Source organism: Leguminivora glycinivorella, chromosome 27 (assembly GCF_023078275.1).
Source record: "Leguminivora glycinivorella isolate SPB_JAAS2020 chromosome 27, LegGlyc_1.1, whole genome shotgun sequence".
Taxonomy (NCBI): domain Eukaryota; kingdom Metazoa; phylum Arthropoda; class Insecta; order Lepidoptera; family Tortricidae; genus Leguminivora; species Leguminivora glycinivorella.
Genome location: NC_062997.1, coordinates 5,890,749 through 5,905,953, shown reverse-complemented (window position 1 = coordinate 5,905,953; position 15,205 = coordinate 5,890,749). Strand labels below are relative to the sequence as shown.

At 34.5% G+C, this 15,205-nt stretch overlaps 1 protein-coding gene across 2 annotated transcripts in view; it reads right to left on the bottom strand.

The window, feature by feature from the left end:
• Positions 1 to 15,205, bottom strand: part of LOC125240180 (scavenger receptor class B member 1-like) — a 144,416-nt gene that overhangs the window by 72,568 nt on the left and 56,643 nt on the right. Inside the window, exon 1 of one of the 2 annotated variants that reach the window (XM_048148001.1) lies at positions 11,685 to 12,333. The exons of the other annotated variant lie outside the window; for it this stretch is intronic. Coding sequence (XP_048003958.1) covers positions 11,685 to 11,940 — 256 coding nt within the window. The 5' untranslated portion in view covers positions 11,941 to 12,333. Of the gene's footprint in view, positions 1 to 11,684; positions 12,334 to 15,205 lie in introns of those variants that run through there. 2 annotated transcript variants of the gene reach the window in all.

Here is a 15,205-nt window from a genome sequence, read left to right as displayed (position 1 = left end):
GGATCAGGAAACATTTTTATTACAAAAAAAAAATGAAGTAAAAAAAGTCGTATGTCCACTTGCCTCAATGTCACATAAGTCTTTTTTAACCAATGCCTTATATAAAATATACGCGTCACGTTAAATCTAACTCAAAAATTTATAAAAGACGTAAGTGCACATATCACATTGTCACACACCTTTTTAGGGTTCCACCTTTTTAGGGTTCCGTAGTCAACTGGGAACCCTTATAGTTTCGCCATGTCTGTCTGTCCGTCCGGTAGTCCGTCCGCGGATAATCTCAGTGACCGTTAGCACTAGAAAGCTGAAATTTGGTACCGATATGTATATCAATCACGCCAACAAAGTGCAAAAAAGAAATGGAAAAAAATGTTTTATTAGGGTACCCCCCCTACACGTAAAGTGGGGGCTGATATTTTTTTTCATTCCAACCCCAACGTGTGATATATTGTTGGATAGGTATTTAAAAATGAAGAAGGGTTTACTAAGATTGTTTTTTGATAATATTAATATTTTCGGAAATAATCGCTCCTAAAGGAAAAAAAAGTGCGTCCCCCCTCTAACTTTTGAACCGTATGTTTAAAAAATATGAAAAAAATCACAAAAGTAGAACTTTATAAAGACTTTCTAGGTAAATTATTTTTAACTTGATAGGTTTAGTCGTTTTTGAGAAAAATACGGAAAACTACGGAACCCTACATTGAGCGTGGCCCGACACGCTCTTGGCCAGTTTTTGTGTTACTACGGTAGTGTTTTGTTTAATCGTTCGGCGACGCATAAAAGTTTTATCTAACATTCAATTTAAGTCATACGGTCGTATATGTGTTCACCGTATAGTCACATACGGTCTTTTGTGTTAGCACGGTAGTGAATTAAACGATGTTGCGTGCGGTACATAGTTAATATGGTATTATGACGTTTAACTATGTTGTTGTGCATAAAGAAACCATAACTTTTGCCTGTTTATATGCGTTTGACGTAAAAAGATATGTTTTATATTTTGATAAAATCTTTAATATTCCTCTTCTTTTTGAAGAAAAAATAATGATGGAATATTTTTTTTTTATATTATTGAAGATAATTTTTTTTTTGTTTATTTATATCCAGAAATAATGCCTTTAAAATAACATTCAAGTTATGTTGAAGGTCGCATCCGTATTTTTCTGAATTTTTGAGAGATGTAATTATCATTTCCATTTTCATAATACCTAATGCCATGACACTTTTTGTTTAAAAAAATAAGTGCATTTTTTGGTTATTCCTTTTTTTATTAAAAAAAAAAATATTTATGTGGCCGGAAACTTACGAATTAATTAGATTTTCAACATAATGTTAATTAATCGCGTTCGACCTTTGTGTGACTTTAAATATGTGTACAAAGCGCGAGAATTTAAAGTGTTATAATTGACGGTTTTTTTTTGAGTCATCAAAATTATCCCATTATGATTCACTTTACGTAGAACCTCCCTGATTATACTAACTATGCAGTTTCACAATGAACTATTCCTACTAATTGATGAATAATAACTATTTGAGTTGGATAAACCCTCCATAACGCTAACAATGATACACTTACGATCAAATAAAACGGATTATTTTGCATAGAACTAGAATATAATGTATATGCAAAAAGCACCGTTTATATGCAACTAAGTGTAGAAGAAATATTGTTTCTTAAAAAGTCTATGGCATCCTTTACAAAATATTGTTGAGAAACCGTGTTTCCAAAAAAATGGTTTATAGTGAATACGAGCCTTAAGGATAAATTCAGAGGATATAAATATATGATGTCCATAGCAAAAAAGCAATAACCTTCAGATATACATATAAAACTTGTTTTCATCACATTTGCCGTTTAAATGTATCATTGCGTCTACGTGTACTGAAGCATAACTTTGAAGCATAACATAAAAGAATTTGACGACCGCTCTGGCGCAGTCGGTAGTGACCCTGCCTGCTACGCCGCGGTCCCGGGTTCGAATCCCGGTAAGGGCATTCATTTGTGTGATGAGCACAGATATTTGTTCCTGAGTCATGGATGTCTTCTCTGTATATAAGTATTTATATATTATATATATCGTTGTCTGAGTACCCATAACACAAGCCTTCTTGAGCTTACCGTGGGCCTCAGTCAATCTGTGTAAGAATGTCCTGTAATATTTATTTATTATTTATTTATTATTTATTATTATAATGTACTATTTTATTCCCAAGGGAATAATGGATTTAGTTTTAAAAATTAATACAATCCGTACAATACTTCAGGCAAAGGATGTTTCAATCTGCCAAGGATTTTTATTGCACAACCAAAATTTTACTATTAAGCTGTAAAATATATTATACGGTATGAAAAATGCATTTTATTTATGTTTTACAATTTTTTCAGTGTGTTTTTGCATTTATTTCGTAAAATTTAACTCAGATAAATTGTTATAATTCTGACAATATGCTCTCTACTCGCGCTTGACCGCGAGCGTACGCGAGGCACCCACCGTTGCCTAGCAACGGAGAGTACAACAGATCAAAATAAAGTACAATTTTAGTTCAATTATATGATTTATATGCTTTTTGAACGTTGCATTTAATTTATATGCAGTATTTTCGTGTTTTTTTCGTTCAAAAAGTGTTTGTTATCAAAAACAATGGATTTAATATGAATAATCTGATGTAGATCAAGATACACTACTGGTCGCGCCGCCGGTTGAACGTTTTGCCTTATGACTGTTTCCTCTGTATTTTTCTCTCAAATGTGATGAAAAACATTATGTGTAACTCGGGGAGTATGAATATTACTAACTCGAGTCTTTAAATCACTCCGGCAAGCCGTCGCGATTTAACTTACTCTCGTTAGTAATATTCAACTTCCTCCCCTTGTTGCACAATGTAATATTCTGAATCTACCGTCATTGACGTCATTGTAAATTTCTAAAAAGAAATGTCTTAAATATAGACCGTCAACCAAATCTTGTCACTAGAAAAAGGCGGCAAATTTGAAAAATCGCGGGCTAGCAACACTAATAGTTTTGAAAATCGGTGGAAATTCGCGTGTCATTTGTATCTTATCTGTGGAAATGTCCAACCTCCCAAAAAGAGAAATGACTAGCACATATCCGTCCCTTTTTAATACATTATCTAATTCGTAAGGAAGGAGGGAGGCCAATTGAAAAATAAATATCTGTGGCTGTTCGACGTACATTGCTGGTTTTTGTTCGTTTCATAGGGATACCATACTTTAGTTTGATGTACATTGCTACTGCCAAAATTTGGTTGACAGGCTATATTTACAAATCTGTTATGCATACATACTTGCTTACTAACTAAAAATCTCTAAATATTTTTAATGTTATAAAACTCCAGACATGACTTCAAAAGTTCAACTCTAGAAGTATGAAAATTGCGTGAAATAACTTCTAAAGGTACACATTTAAACAGGCAAAATATAGTATTAAAAACTCTTATAATATGTAAGGTACTGTTAAAATTCTTCTTTATATAAATAGATACAAAAAGCGGGTTTTCGTGATAATAAAAAAAAATATTGGGGACACCTTACACAGATCAACTTAGCCCCAAACTAAGCAAAGCTTGTACTATGGGTGCTAAGCGACGATATACATACTTAAATAGATAAATACATACTTATATACATAGAAAACATCCATGACTCAGGAACAAATATCTGTGCTCATCACACAAATAAATGCCCTTACCAGGATTCGAACCCAGGACCGCGGCTTAGCAGGCAGGGTCGCTACCGACTGAGCCAGACCGGTCGTCAACATAACCAACAACATAACATTTTTTTCAACCATAAATAGTTTGTCGATTTTGATACGCGGATGTTATTCTTTTTTCTATGATTATTAGTCATAAATCATAATACATATACGTAGTTAAAAACTTGTAAACATCTATAATTTATTTTCTATAGGCAATTATGCGAAGTTTTTCATCTAATTATGTATGTATAATTATAAGCTTATTATTGCTATTGGGTTGGTAAGAAAGTAATGAGCGATCGATTGAATTCCACATAAAATTTTTGAGAGAGTTCTAGAATCTTCTATGGTCGAAAGTATATAAAGGACGAGTCGCACAGTTTCCCGTCAGTCATTCACTAGCTCTCGCCGAGCTAATATAAGGAAGAAAATGGACGAATTAAAAGTGCATGTAAGGCATTGCTTACTATATGAATTTCAGTCTGGCCATTCAGCCGCCGAAGCAGTGCGTAATATATATCGGCGTGTTGCTCCTGAAGTTGTGTCTGAGGCCACGGCGAAACTATGGTTCCAGCCAGCGGTTTCGTAGTGGCGACTTTTCATTATCAGATCAACCTAAGTCTGGTCGACCGGTGAAGATTGATGTAGCCAAATTAAAAACCTTAATTGAAGGAGATCCGAGGCTAACGAGTCGTACTCTTGCTACCGAGTTAGGCTGCTCTCATGTCACCATAGAAACACATTTACACGAGTTGGGAAAAAACTACAAATACAGTGTTTGGATACCGCACGAACTTGATAGAGATCAACTAAACCGCCGTGCCGATATCTGCATACAACTTCTGTCTTTTCGCCGCACATTCAACTGGTTGGACCATCTTATCACTGGAGATGAAAAATGGGTCTTATATATAAATCACACACGCAAACGTCAGTGGCTAGCTCCAAACGAAAAAGGAATAGAGGCACCAAAAACAGAGCCTCACCCGAAAAAAATTATGCTGTCCGTTTGGTGGGATATTCATGGTATTATTCACTGGGAACTCCTACCAAGTGGAATGACTGTTACCGCATCAGTATACTGTAATCAGCTTGAAAATTTAAACCAAAAAATCTGTCAGAATCGTCCACAGCATGCTAAAGTTTTTTTCTTACACGACAATGCTCGCCCACACATTGCAAAAGTGACTCGGCTAAAGCTATTGGAGCTAGGTTGGAAAGTGATACCTCATCCACCGTACTCTCCAGACTTGGCACCTACGGATTACGCATTGTTCAGATCGCTAAGCAATGCCTTGAATGAAAAAAAGTTCGATGATCAAGCCCATCTACGACAGTACATAGCTGAGTTTTTTGAATCTAAACCTAAGAACTTCTTCGCCGATGCTATTCATTCTTTACCAGAACGATGGAGACAAGTAGTAAATAACGAAGGCCGTTATATTTTTGATAAATGATTAAAATAATAAATTAAATAAAAATTACAATATTGGTTATGATTCGCTCATTACTTTCTTACCAACCCAATATAATTATGCTATAATTTTTATAGGAAAATGATGCGCAATATTTTATACTTATTAATTTTGTTCTACATATTTCTACACTGTTTATATTGTTTTTGTGAAAATAATAATTGTGTTTGAAAATAATTTATTAGAGTTATGTTATGTTATGCGATAAGACCGCCTGTTGTTTACCTTTGTTCGTGTTGCTTCCTTGTTTGTATTGTTGTATTTTATCAAGGTGTGCAATAAAGAGTATTTGTGTTGTATTGTATTTTGTATGTTATACTGTATGATGTTATGTTATATGACGACCGGTCTGGCTCAGTCGCTAGTGACCCTGCCTGCTAAGCCGCGGTCCTGGGTTCGAATCCCGGCATTTATTTGTGTGGTGAGCACAGATATTTGTTCCTGAGTCATGGATGTTTTCTATCTATACAGCGCGTAAACCTAATAAGGGCGATAAATGAAACCAGGCATATAATTCAATATTGTTATCATTAATTAAGAGGTGTTTTTGAGTTACTTTTAATTTTCACCCCATAATGAATTTTTGAAAAATTTCCCAGCAGCAATGTACTGTAAACGTGGTTGCGATGACAATCAATGACAACTGTCAACGAGCGGTTAACGCGAGTGTGTTTGCATTAAGTTGCGGGCCGAATTATTTTGTATGGATAAAAAAAATATTTCAATTTTAAGTAAAAGTTATCTAATTCCATTTTTTATGTCCTATACTCATCACCGTTAAGAGGTTCGCCCGTATTAGGTTTACACCCTGTATAAGTATTTGTATATTTAATATAAGTATGTATTTATCTATTTGTTGATGTATATCGTCGCTTAGCACCCATAGAACAAGCTTTGCTTAGTTTGGGGCTAAGTTGATCAGTGTAAGGTGTCCCCAATATTAAAAAAAATAAAAAATTAATAACTTTACTTCTTGGTAATCTTGTATCACAAAATTGTTTTGAGATGACATATCATATCACAATACCTTTTGAAAATACTTGATACGATCTTCATCTATGAGTCTATGACTTTAATTTTTTACCCCATCCCGTCTCAGTGTTATTGAAACATTGACATTGAAATAATAGTTAATTAGTATTTAGCCGGTGTTGCGATGTATTATACACCCTGTTTTTATTGAATTCCGTTAACTTTAAGGGAAGATTCATTACATAAAAAACAATTCATTTCTCTCAAAAACTAGCGTCTTAACTCTTGTGGTTATCGAGTTATAAAAAAATAAAGATAATTGCTGAACACGTGTGTTATTACAGCCTTTACCAATTCCTAATGTTATTTGTTTTGATATTTGCCGTCAATCACTTGAAACTAAGTTAAATGTTATTCTTAAGGGTCTCTTACACTAATAAATTCATTTATTATGTATGAAAACGATGAATTTTATTTTTGCGAATTTTACTTTTTTTTAAAGTGATATACAGGGTGGTTCCTGATAATGAACCAAACGACGTGTCGAATTTAACGGAAAACAAAAAAAAAAACTCAATGCAATGTCACAGTTCCGTTTTCTTTCAGCCACTTATTTGCCAAGAGTGACACTAAAACTTGAGTAGTTGCATGTGCTCTGCCTACCCCTTCATGGAATACAGGCATGATGGTATGTATGTATGTGTACAAAAAAACACGGTGTATATCTTGTATATACTGGCGGCTCGCCATGACATAATAATTATATCACGTAATGTTTTGGACCCGGCCCGAGTATAGTTTGAGTTCCTCTCTCTGCGGCCGGCCCTGACCACTGGCTACCTAGCTTAGGCCCGTATCTTAAGTTAGGTTACATTTTTATATGTTTATTAGTACTTATTTTGTACAATTTTTTTTGTATTATTTTTTTATAAAAGTTTAGTATTATTTTTGGTAAAATATTTATTTATTTAATAAAATATTTATTTATTTTTTTGTTCCTTTTGCGGTGGAGACGGCGGGCTGCTGGGGCGCGGACGCGAAGCATTTTGTGCGTGACGTGGGCCGTCGACTTAGGTTAAAGGGAGAAGACCCGCGCTCCGAATCGTTTCTGGTGCAAAGGCTGGCCATAGCGATCCAACGGGGTAATGCCGCAAGCATTATGGGCACTTTTGCACCGGAGGCGGTGCGGAGCGGTATTGACTAATCACTAATTGTAATTATTTTTAGTTAAGGCTTTTTTTTGACATGTTTATCTTATATTAAATAAATATATAATTAAATATATTCCTTTATTTAATTATTTAATCTTTATTGCACAAAAGAAAAATCTTGCAGTACAAAAAGGCGGACTTAATGCTTTAATATTCACATTAACACATCAATTACATAAAATGATTAATTGATTATTAACAAACTGTCAGTTAAAAAAAACACATTTCAGATTAGGTATTCCAAATTATTCTAATAATAAAATTCATTTAAACGCATATTATCGGGCATATATTTTTTTGCTTTAAATACCGTTATGATTAAGTTTATAATTTTTTACTATTGTTTTTATACAACGTCTTCGTTCTCATTTTAGCTACAAAATATTGATATTATTAGAAATATTTTTATTATTTTACTATTCTCATTTTGTTTGTAAAAAATAAGCAAAAAACTGGTTTAATACCAATTGTTAGATTTTAACTTTCAATTTAATTACCCTTGCGGATGTATATCGTACTTCAATTTCACGTTGTAAAGTAAAAACTGTCGAAATCGGTTATCCTAACTCCCAAAATAATTTAAAATTCGAATAAAATCAAATTTAGCTAATATTAAAATAATCGTGTAAAACTATTGCTAACGTTGTCAACATCCCTAAAGAATTGATTCCTAAAAATTGTTTGAAAAAAAAAATCGTCCCTTATTTTATTATTAATAATAGGATTATTAATATGTATATGCCAACAACAGGGTAGAGTGGAGAAAGCGAGGGGAGGCCTTTGCCCAGCAGTGGGACACAAAAGAGGCTAATAAAAAAAAAAATATGAGAAGAATACATGACATCATCATCATCATCCTTGCGTTATCCTGGCGTTAGCCACATCTCATGGGAACCTGAGTTCCGCTTTGACAACTAATCCCATGATTGGTAGTGACCCTGCCTGCTGCGCCGCGGTCCCGGGTTCGAATCCCGGTAAGGGCATTTATTTGTGTGATGAGCACAGATATTTGTTCCTGAGTCATGGATGTTTTCTATGTATATAAGTATTTATATATATTATTATATATATATCGTTGTCTGAGTACCCACAACACAAGCCTTCTTGAGCTTACCGTGGGGCTCAGTCAATCTGTGTAAGAATGTCCCATAATATTTATTTATTTATTTATTTATTTATATATTATATATATCGTTGTCTGAGTACCCACAACACAAGCCTTCTTGAGCTTACCGTGGGCCTCAGTCAATCTGTGTAAGAATGTCCTATAATATTTATATTTATTTTATTTAACTTAATAAACAAGAAACATATGACATAATTATTATAAAATTAGAGGTCACACGTGGTATTCCGTACATTTTACGCGACATTGATTCCAAAACTGGTCCGCGGGTTACACAAGGCGGTCTTGTTTCATGCAATTTTGCAATAGCTGTTTTGTAAGATTCGAAGATCACGGTCGCTATAAAATATCTAAGAAAAAAATAAACAATTTTTATACGGCACGAGTTTTTTTAAAAGATTACTATAAAGGACCGAACCATACTCACAAAATTCGAATTTTGAAAAAAAAAAAGCCCGACATAGTGGACCGATTTTTGATGGCTAAGAACACCTCTAAGGACCACTTGCACCAACGAAAATGGTGGGTTAACCCGAGGGTTGACCACGGTCAATTTACTTTATATCTTTCTTTTTGACTTATTAAATAAATGGGAATTATGTTTAAACATAACTACTGTCCATTATTTTTTTCTAGTTATGTGATGCTTTATTTCATGCACTGCATAAAACATTTTAAGTAGAGGAAACTAGCCTAATATAAAAAAAAAAACATTTTTTAGGTACGGAACCTTTAAAATGTAATTAACTGGAAAATGGACACACAAAAGGTAGGAGATTATCGCTGCAAACACAGATGTCATATATACCATAAAAAATAAATCTAGTTCTGTGTTTGGAAATTTGAAAATTTTTAAATTTTCTTTATACGAAAATTATTGAGATAGGATGGGAATGGAAATTTGCCATTTTAAAATGTTGTTTTTTTTTTGTCTTTTCTGCTAAAGATTCCAGTTTTTCACAAAATGTTTTTTTTTTTTTACTTTTTGGAAACTAATACGAAAAATATAAACAGGTGAAATAATTGATGCAATTGTACATTTTTTTTTACTGAATGTGAGGTAGGGAAGGCAAACCGGTACAGTGTATTAGAATCAGTATTTCTGATGGTTAATATTGACCAGTGGCATTATCTAGGTACTATGACGTCAAGTCAGCAATTAAATTTTACTGTACAAATAAGTACTTAAGAATGTAATATTGTTTAGAATTACTTTGAAGTATGTTTGACTTAATGTCAATTAAATATGACGCCATGGGGTATTTCGGTTCATCCGTTCGGGATCTACGATGCCACATACAGATACCCACACAAACAGACAGACAGACACGTCAAACTTATAACACCCCGTCGTTTTTGTGTCTGGGGTTAAAAAGATACAAAGCATTTCGCTATTGTAGCGCAGCAATCGACACCTTGACTTGAATTTTTTTTGTCTTTAATTTTATTGGAAATTACATGATATTTTAGATAGATAGATAGATAGATCTTTATTGTTCAACCGTGTTACACAGGTGTTAATTCATTACATTAGTAGGTTACAACGGTGACCCAATTCGGGTATACAATTATCACTTAAAGCTAAAAAACTATACTAGGTATACATTATTAGCAATCATGTCATGGCGAATCATAATTATCAGTCATATCTTTCAAAGAAGTCTTTTAAGGTATAAAATTCATTGTTAATTAACCATTTCTTTAAACTAGGGATAAATTTGGAGTCCTCTAACATTTTTAATTCATCTGGCAGCTGATTAAAAACTCGAATGGCAGAGATGTATGTGCTTTTGTCAAAGATTTTGTTATTGACTTGAGGCAGTTTTAAATCATACTTATATTGAGAGCGGAGGTTGTCACGGAGGGAAGCTAATGTTATGAAATAATTCTTGTTGCTCTTCAGAAATTTACAAAGCTCGTATATATATATATATGCCAGTTAGGGTTAGAAAACCTTTCTCCTTAGCTTTTTAAATACAACACAAATATTATACAAAAAAATAAAAAGATCGCCGCGTTTGAGATGAAAACATCAAATTGGACAGTGTAACAGGGCTCTAATTTTCTGTTAAAATTGAACATATTCTGTACTTTTGTGTTGAATTCTATAAAACCAATTAAAATTCGATTTAGATTAACTTGTTCGATTAATAGCGTCAAAATAGTTTTAATGACTAACTCGAGAATCCGTTTAAATACTTTTATTCGATTGCATATTTTCAATGTTAAATTTGTAATTTGTTATTTTTAACCCCCGACGCAAAAACGAAGGGGTGTTATAAGTTTGACGTGTCTGTCTGTGTCTGTTTGTCTGTCTGTGGCATCGTAGGTCCCGAATGGATGAACCGATTTAGATTTCGTTTTTTTTTTGTCTGAAAGCTGAGTTAGTCGGGAGTGTTCTTAGCCATGTTTCATGAAAATCGGTCTACTATGTCGCGGTCGGGGGTTTTTTCAAAATTTTAATTTTGTGGTTATAGAATATCTGTTTATTTTATTTAGTAAAAACGTGTTTATTTGCATTTAAATAAAATGATGAAAATTATCATGTACGTTCAATGTCTCTAAAATAGTGTTAAAATTAAAATTTACTATACATTTAAATAAATCACAAAAGAAATATCAAATGCCGTCATAAAAGTATTGAAATTGAAGTATTTCTGAAAATAAACAGGTGCAGAAATAAAATACATTATGAAAAAAAAAAAAACAATGTAACAAATTAGTATCTATACGAGAAAAAATATCGCACTGTTAATGAATGCGATATTTCGTGTTTGTTTTGATAAAAAAGAGGTTAATACTTTTTAGGTTAACGTTGATAACCTATATAGCTATCCATGCCGTAATCGGCAACGGCGACCCTAGCTACTTACGTTACGAGCGTGTGCTCGGATATGGCTTGCAAAGCCGAACTTGGTCTTGAAAATTCTGTCGCACGTGGGGCAGTAAAGTTGACCAGAACCATTGTAGGTGTAATTATAGGAGGGTTTCGGCCGAGATTTCCGTATTTGACGCTTCGTATCAAGCTCAATGAGACGGGCGTCTTCAAAGTCTTTGACGCTGCTTTTGATACGAGAGCGCCATTCTGGCCGCTGAGATGCATACTCCTCCCATTTTTCAGGTGGTATTCTGCAACCTATATAGAACTACTAAAAATAGTAAAAATTATCAATACACTTACATTTTGGTTGTCTCGTCAGCTGTCCTTTCCTTCTCCTCTCGAATAATCGATTAATAATCGCATCTTTTCGTTCACTAAACTCAAAGTCTTCGAACTTATTGTTCAGTCCCTCGCACTCGGCGAGATTCGATTCGAAAGTCGATGTGTCAAAATCGCCTCTTTGCAATCGATTGTTACTGATCTCCTTCAACTCGGTGTTGACACCGGAAAATCGGCGACCCGCCACACGACCCCAAATCTGACCAAAGTCTTTCATTTTAAAAAGTTAATATTGTCTATGATTAAAAAAGTTTAAAAAACACTTTCAACACAGTTTTATTTTTAATCGTTATATAATTACACTGGTTTTTTTCAATGTCACAAACTCGAGCAATGTCAGTTTCGCAACGCAGCAAAAATCGTACGTTCAAAAATCACGTAAACACTATAAAGACATGTAATCACATAAAATGCACTCTTTTCCTCACATGATGATAATACATTTTAAACAAACACACATCAGAATTCCTTATTCAAATCTCTCTATTATTTTTTAAAATATTTGTTTATAAAACTTTTTAAATCTGGCGGGAGTGTCGCGCGCGTCAAACTTTTTTTTCTAAGCATACAATGTCTTAGACTGGCAGAAAACAGCTGACCACTAGTGAGGCGCTCGCGGTATCACCTGTTCTTATATAAAATTTCGCAATGCTACTCACACAGCCGCGCGTCTGTGCGTAGGCACGACGTCATTTGTCTCTGTGTGAGTGGAACAGGCTTAATTTTTTTTAAATCGTACATTCTAGAATCCTTTATCCTTCATTTTGGATTGTCTTTGCTCTTACTGGTTCGCTACGGTTAATTTAATCGTTTTGATTATTTGTCTAGTGACGTCAATTAGTGCCCTTTCGGTATTAAAAATAATAAAACTGTTTTTTTTTATTTGTTCTACAAAAAGTTGTGATATTTATAATTATACTTTAGCCATTTCCATTACGTCACAAAAATGCGTAAAATGCATTAAATTAGAGACGTAAATTTGTCTGTTTATTTTTTTTTATTTGCTACTCAGACCTTATTTCAGAGTAACTTTACATGGGCTTAAATTATTGTGTCCACCTTTGTTAGTAAGCAAAACCTCAATTTTAATAATTAAAACTGAGAAAAATAAAAAATTAAAATAGCGATGGGGCTATCTTAGGCGCCGGTACCTTCAATGTTCATATCAGGAGAAAAAAAAAATCGTTTTTTTTTTCTATAAAACTGGGGAAATATCTACGATATTACTAATTCGACCAAGAAACAGACTTTAAGTGTGCTTAATAAATGAAGAATATAAAACACAAATATTTTTGGCTCTTTCTAACGTGAGCGAAGCCGCAGGCAAAAGCTAGTCTTATATAAATCATCCTTGGCGATACTTATACTTTTCGGTCTGAATACAGTAGCATATGTCAATGTAGGGGGTAGGGCATAGTGTAGGGGGTAGGGTATAGCGAATGATATTCCGCTTTGTGTGGTAGGGCACAGCGCAGCGGATATCATCTCGCTCGAATCTAGAGCAGAGCCCAACTGGGGAAGTACCTCCGCCTTACAGAAGACCGCAGCCAAAGAGCACTAGACCCTACTCATAGTGTTGTGTTCCTGCCGGTGAGTAAGGCTGCCAGAGCTCAACGAGGGTGCGGAGTGCTGATGACGGGAGGACTTACGGAACTGACTTATTCCGTCTATTGTCCTTTGAGTCGTCGGCAACCCGAACCCTCCCTGGAACTTGTACACTCCTTTTTACTGTGTATTTAACACAGCAAAAGGGAATGTACAAGTTTCTAATGGGGTGGCAACGCGCATGTGACACTAGTTCAGTTGCAGGCGTCCATAAGTTAAGGTGACCGCTTTTGCATCAGGCGGGCCGTACGCTTGTTTGCCACCGACGTAGTATTAAAAAAAAGTCAAACTTTTGGTATGCTGACTCGCTATATTTTTGACAAACTGCTTTCCAATATAAAAAAACTTGATTTAATTAAGGCTCAGTATCATTGAACTTTTAATTGGATATAATTAACTAATTAGCAGTATAATTACGTAAATAATACGCCATGTTTGGATATGAAGCGCTGGTGGCCTAGCGGTAGGTGCGACCATAGATTAAAAATAAGAAGATCATTCCATGCCATACATTAAAATGCGACCGCCTAAGAACGCGCATACACCACACCACACATAGATGGCGCCACAAAAAAATGTTTTTCCCCTCACTAGCTCGGAAACACGTGTTTTGTCCTTTAATACCAGCGGGTAAAAACGCATTTTATCCACTAGTGGGTAAAGTAATTTGACCTTGAATAAAGTCAAATTAACTGCTTTAAAATTGATAAAAGTAGGTGAATCTAGTAATAAAGATGATTTACCACCTGTGGAACTACTGGAAGCAGTGATAAACGCATTTTTTGCGTTGTAGTTTCCTCGCTATAGTGAGGGGAAAAGTTTTGTGTTACACTCGGGTGCAAATGTATTTTACTTCTCGTGTGTTAAAAAACTCGCAAGTTCAGGATTCTATTCTCGAACCACTCGCTTCACTCGTGGTTCAACTATAGAATCCTTTCACTTGCTCGTTTTTCAATTCCACACTCGGCGTTAAAATACAACTTTGCCCCCTTGTATAACAAATAACTATTGTAGCTTTCGATTATACTTGTAGATGGCGTTAAGTGTCACTTTTGACATAGATTTATGGATGAGGGTTCGAAAGTGACACAACGCCGATCTACAAATAATCGATGGCAACAAGGCATTTTTTTGTAGCGCCATCTATGTGTGGTGTAGTGTATGCGCGTTCTTGCGGTCGCATTTTAATATATGATATGGTATGATCTTCTTATATTTAATCTATGGTGCGACTTTCAATCCGGAGGTCGCTGGTTCAAACCCTGGCTCGTACCAATCAGTTTTTCGAAAGTTATGTGTGTTAAAGGGAATATATATCAATCCCTACTTTAATTTAATCTGATCACAAAATTTCATGAGAATCAATTGAGAATTTTAATACGACCAGTAGAGAAAAACATACATAACCTAACCACAAAATTAAAATTTAGAAAAATAAACTCGACATAGTGTGGACCGATTTTCATGAAACATGGCTAAGAACACTCCCGACTAACTCAGCATTCAGGCAAAAAAAAACTAAATCTAAATAGGTTCATCCGTTCGGGAGCTACGATGCCACAGACAGATACACACACAAACAGACAGACAGACAGACACGTTAAACTTATAACACTCCGTCGTTTTTGCGTCAGGGGTTAAAGACAAACCAAGTTAAAAAGTTGACCTACGCGGCTTTTTACCAAAGCGTTTGTTTAAATCACGTTTTTGAATGATATTGACACTAGTTCAGTAAACCAATTATTTAAATTAATTCAATTAATTTTACCGATTCATTTCATCCATACTAATATCGTAAATGGGAAAGTGTGTGTGTCTGTTTCTTTCTCCGTCTTTCACGGCAAAACGGAGCGATGAACTGACGTGATTTTTTAAGT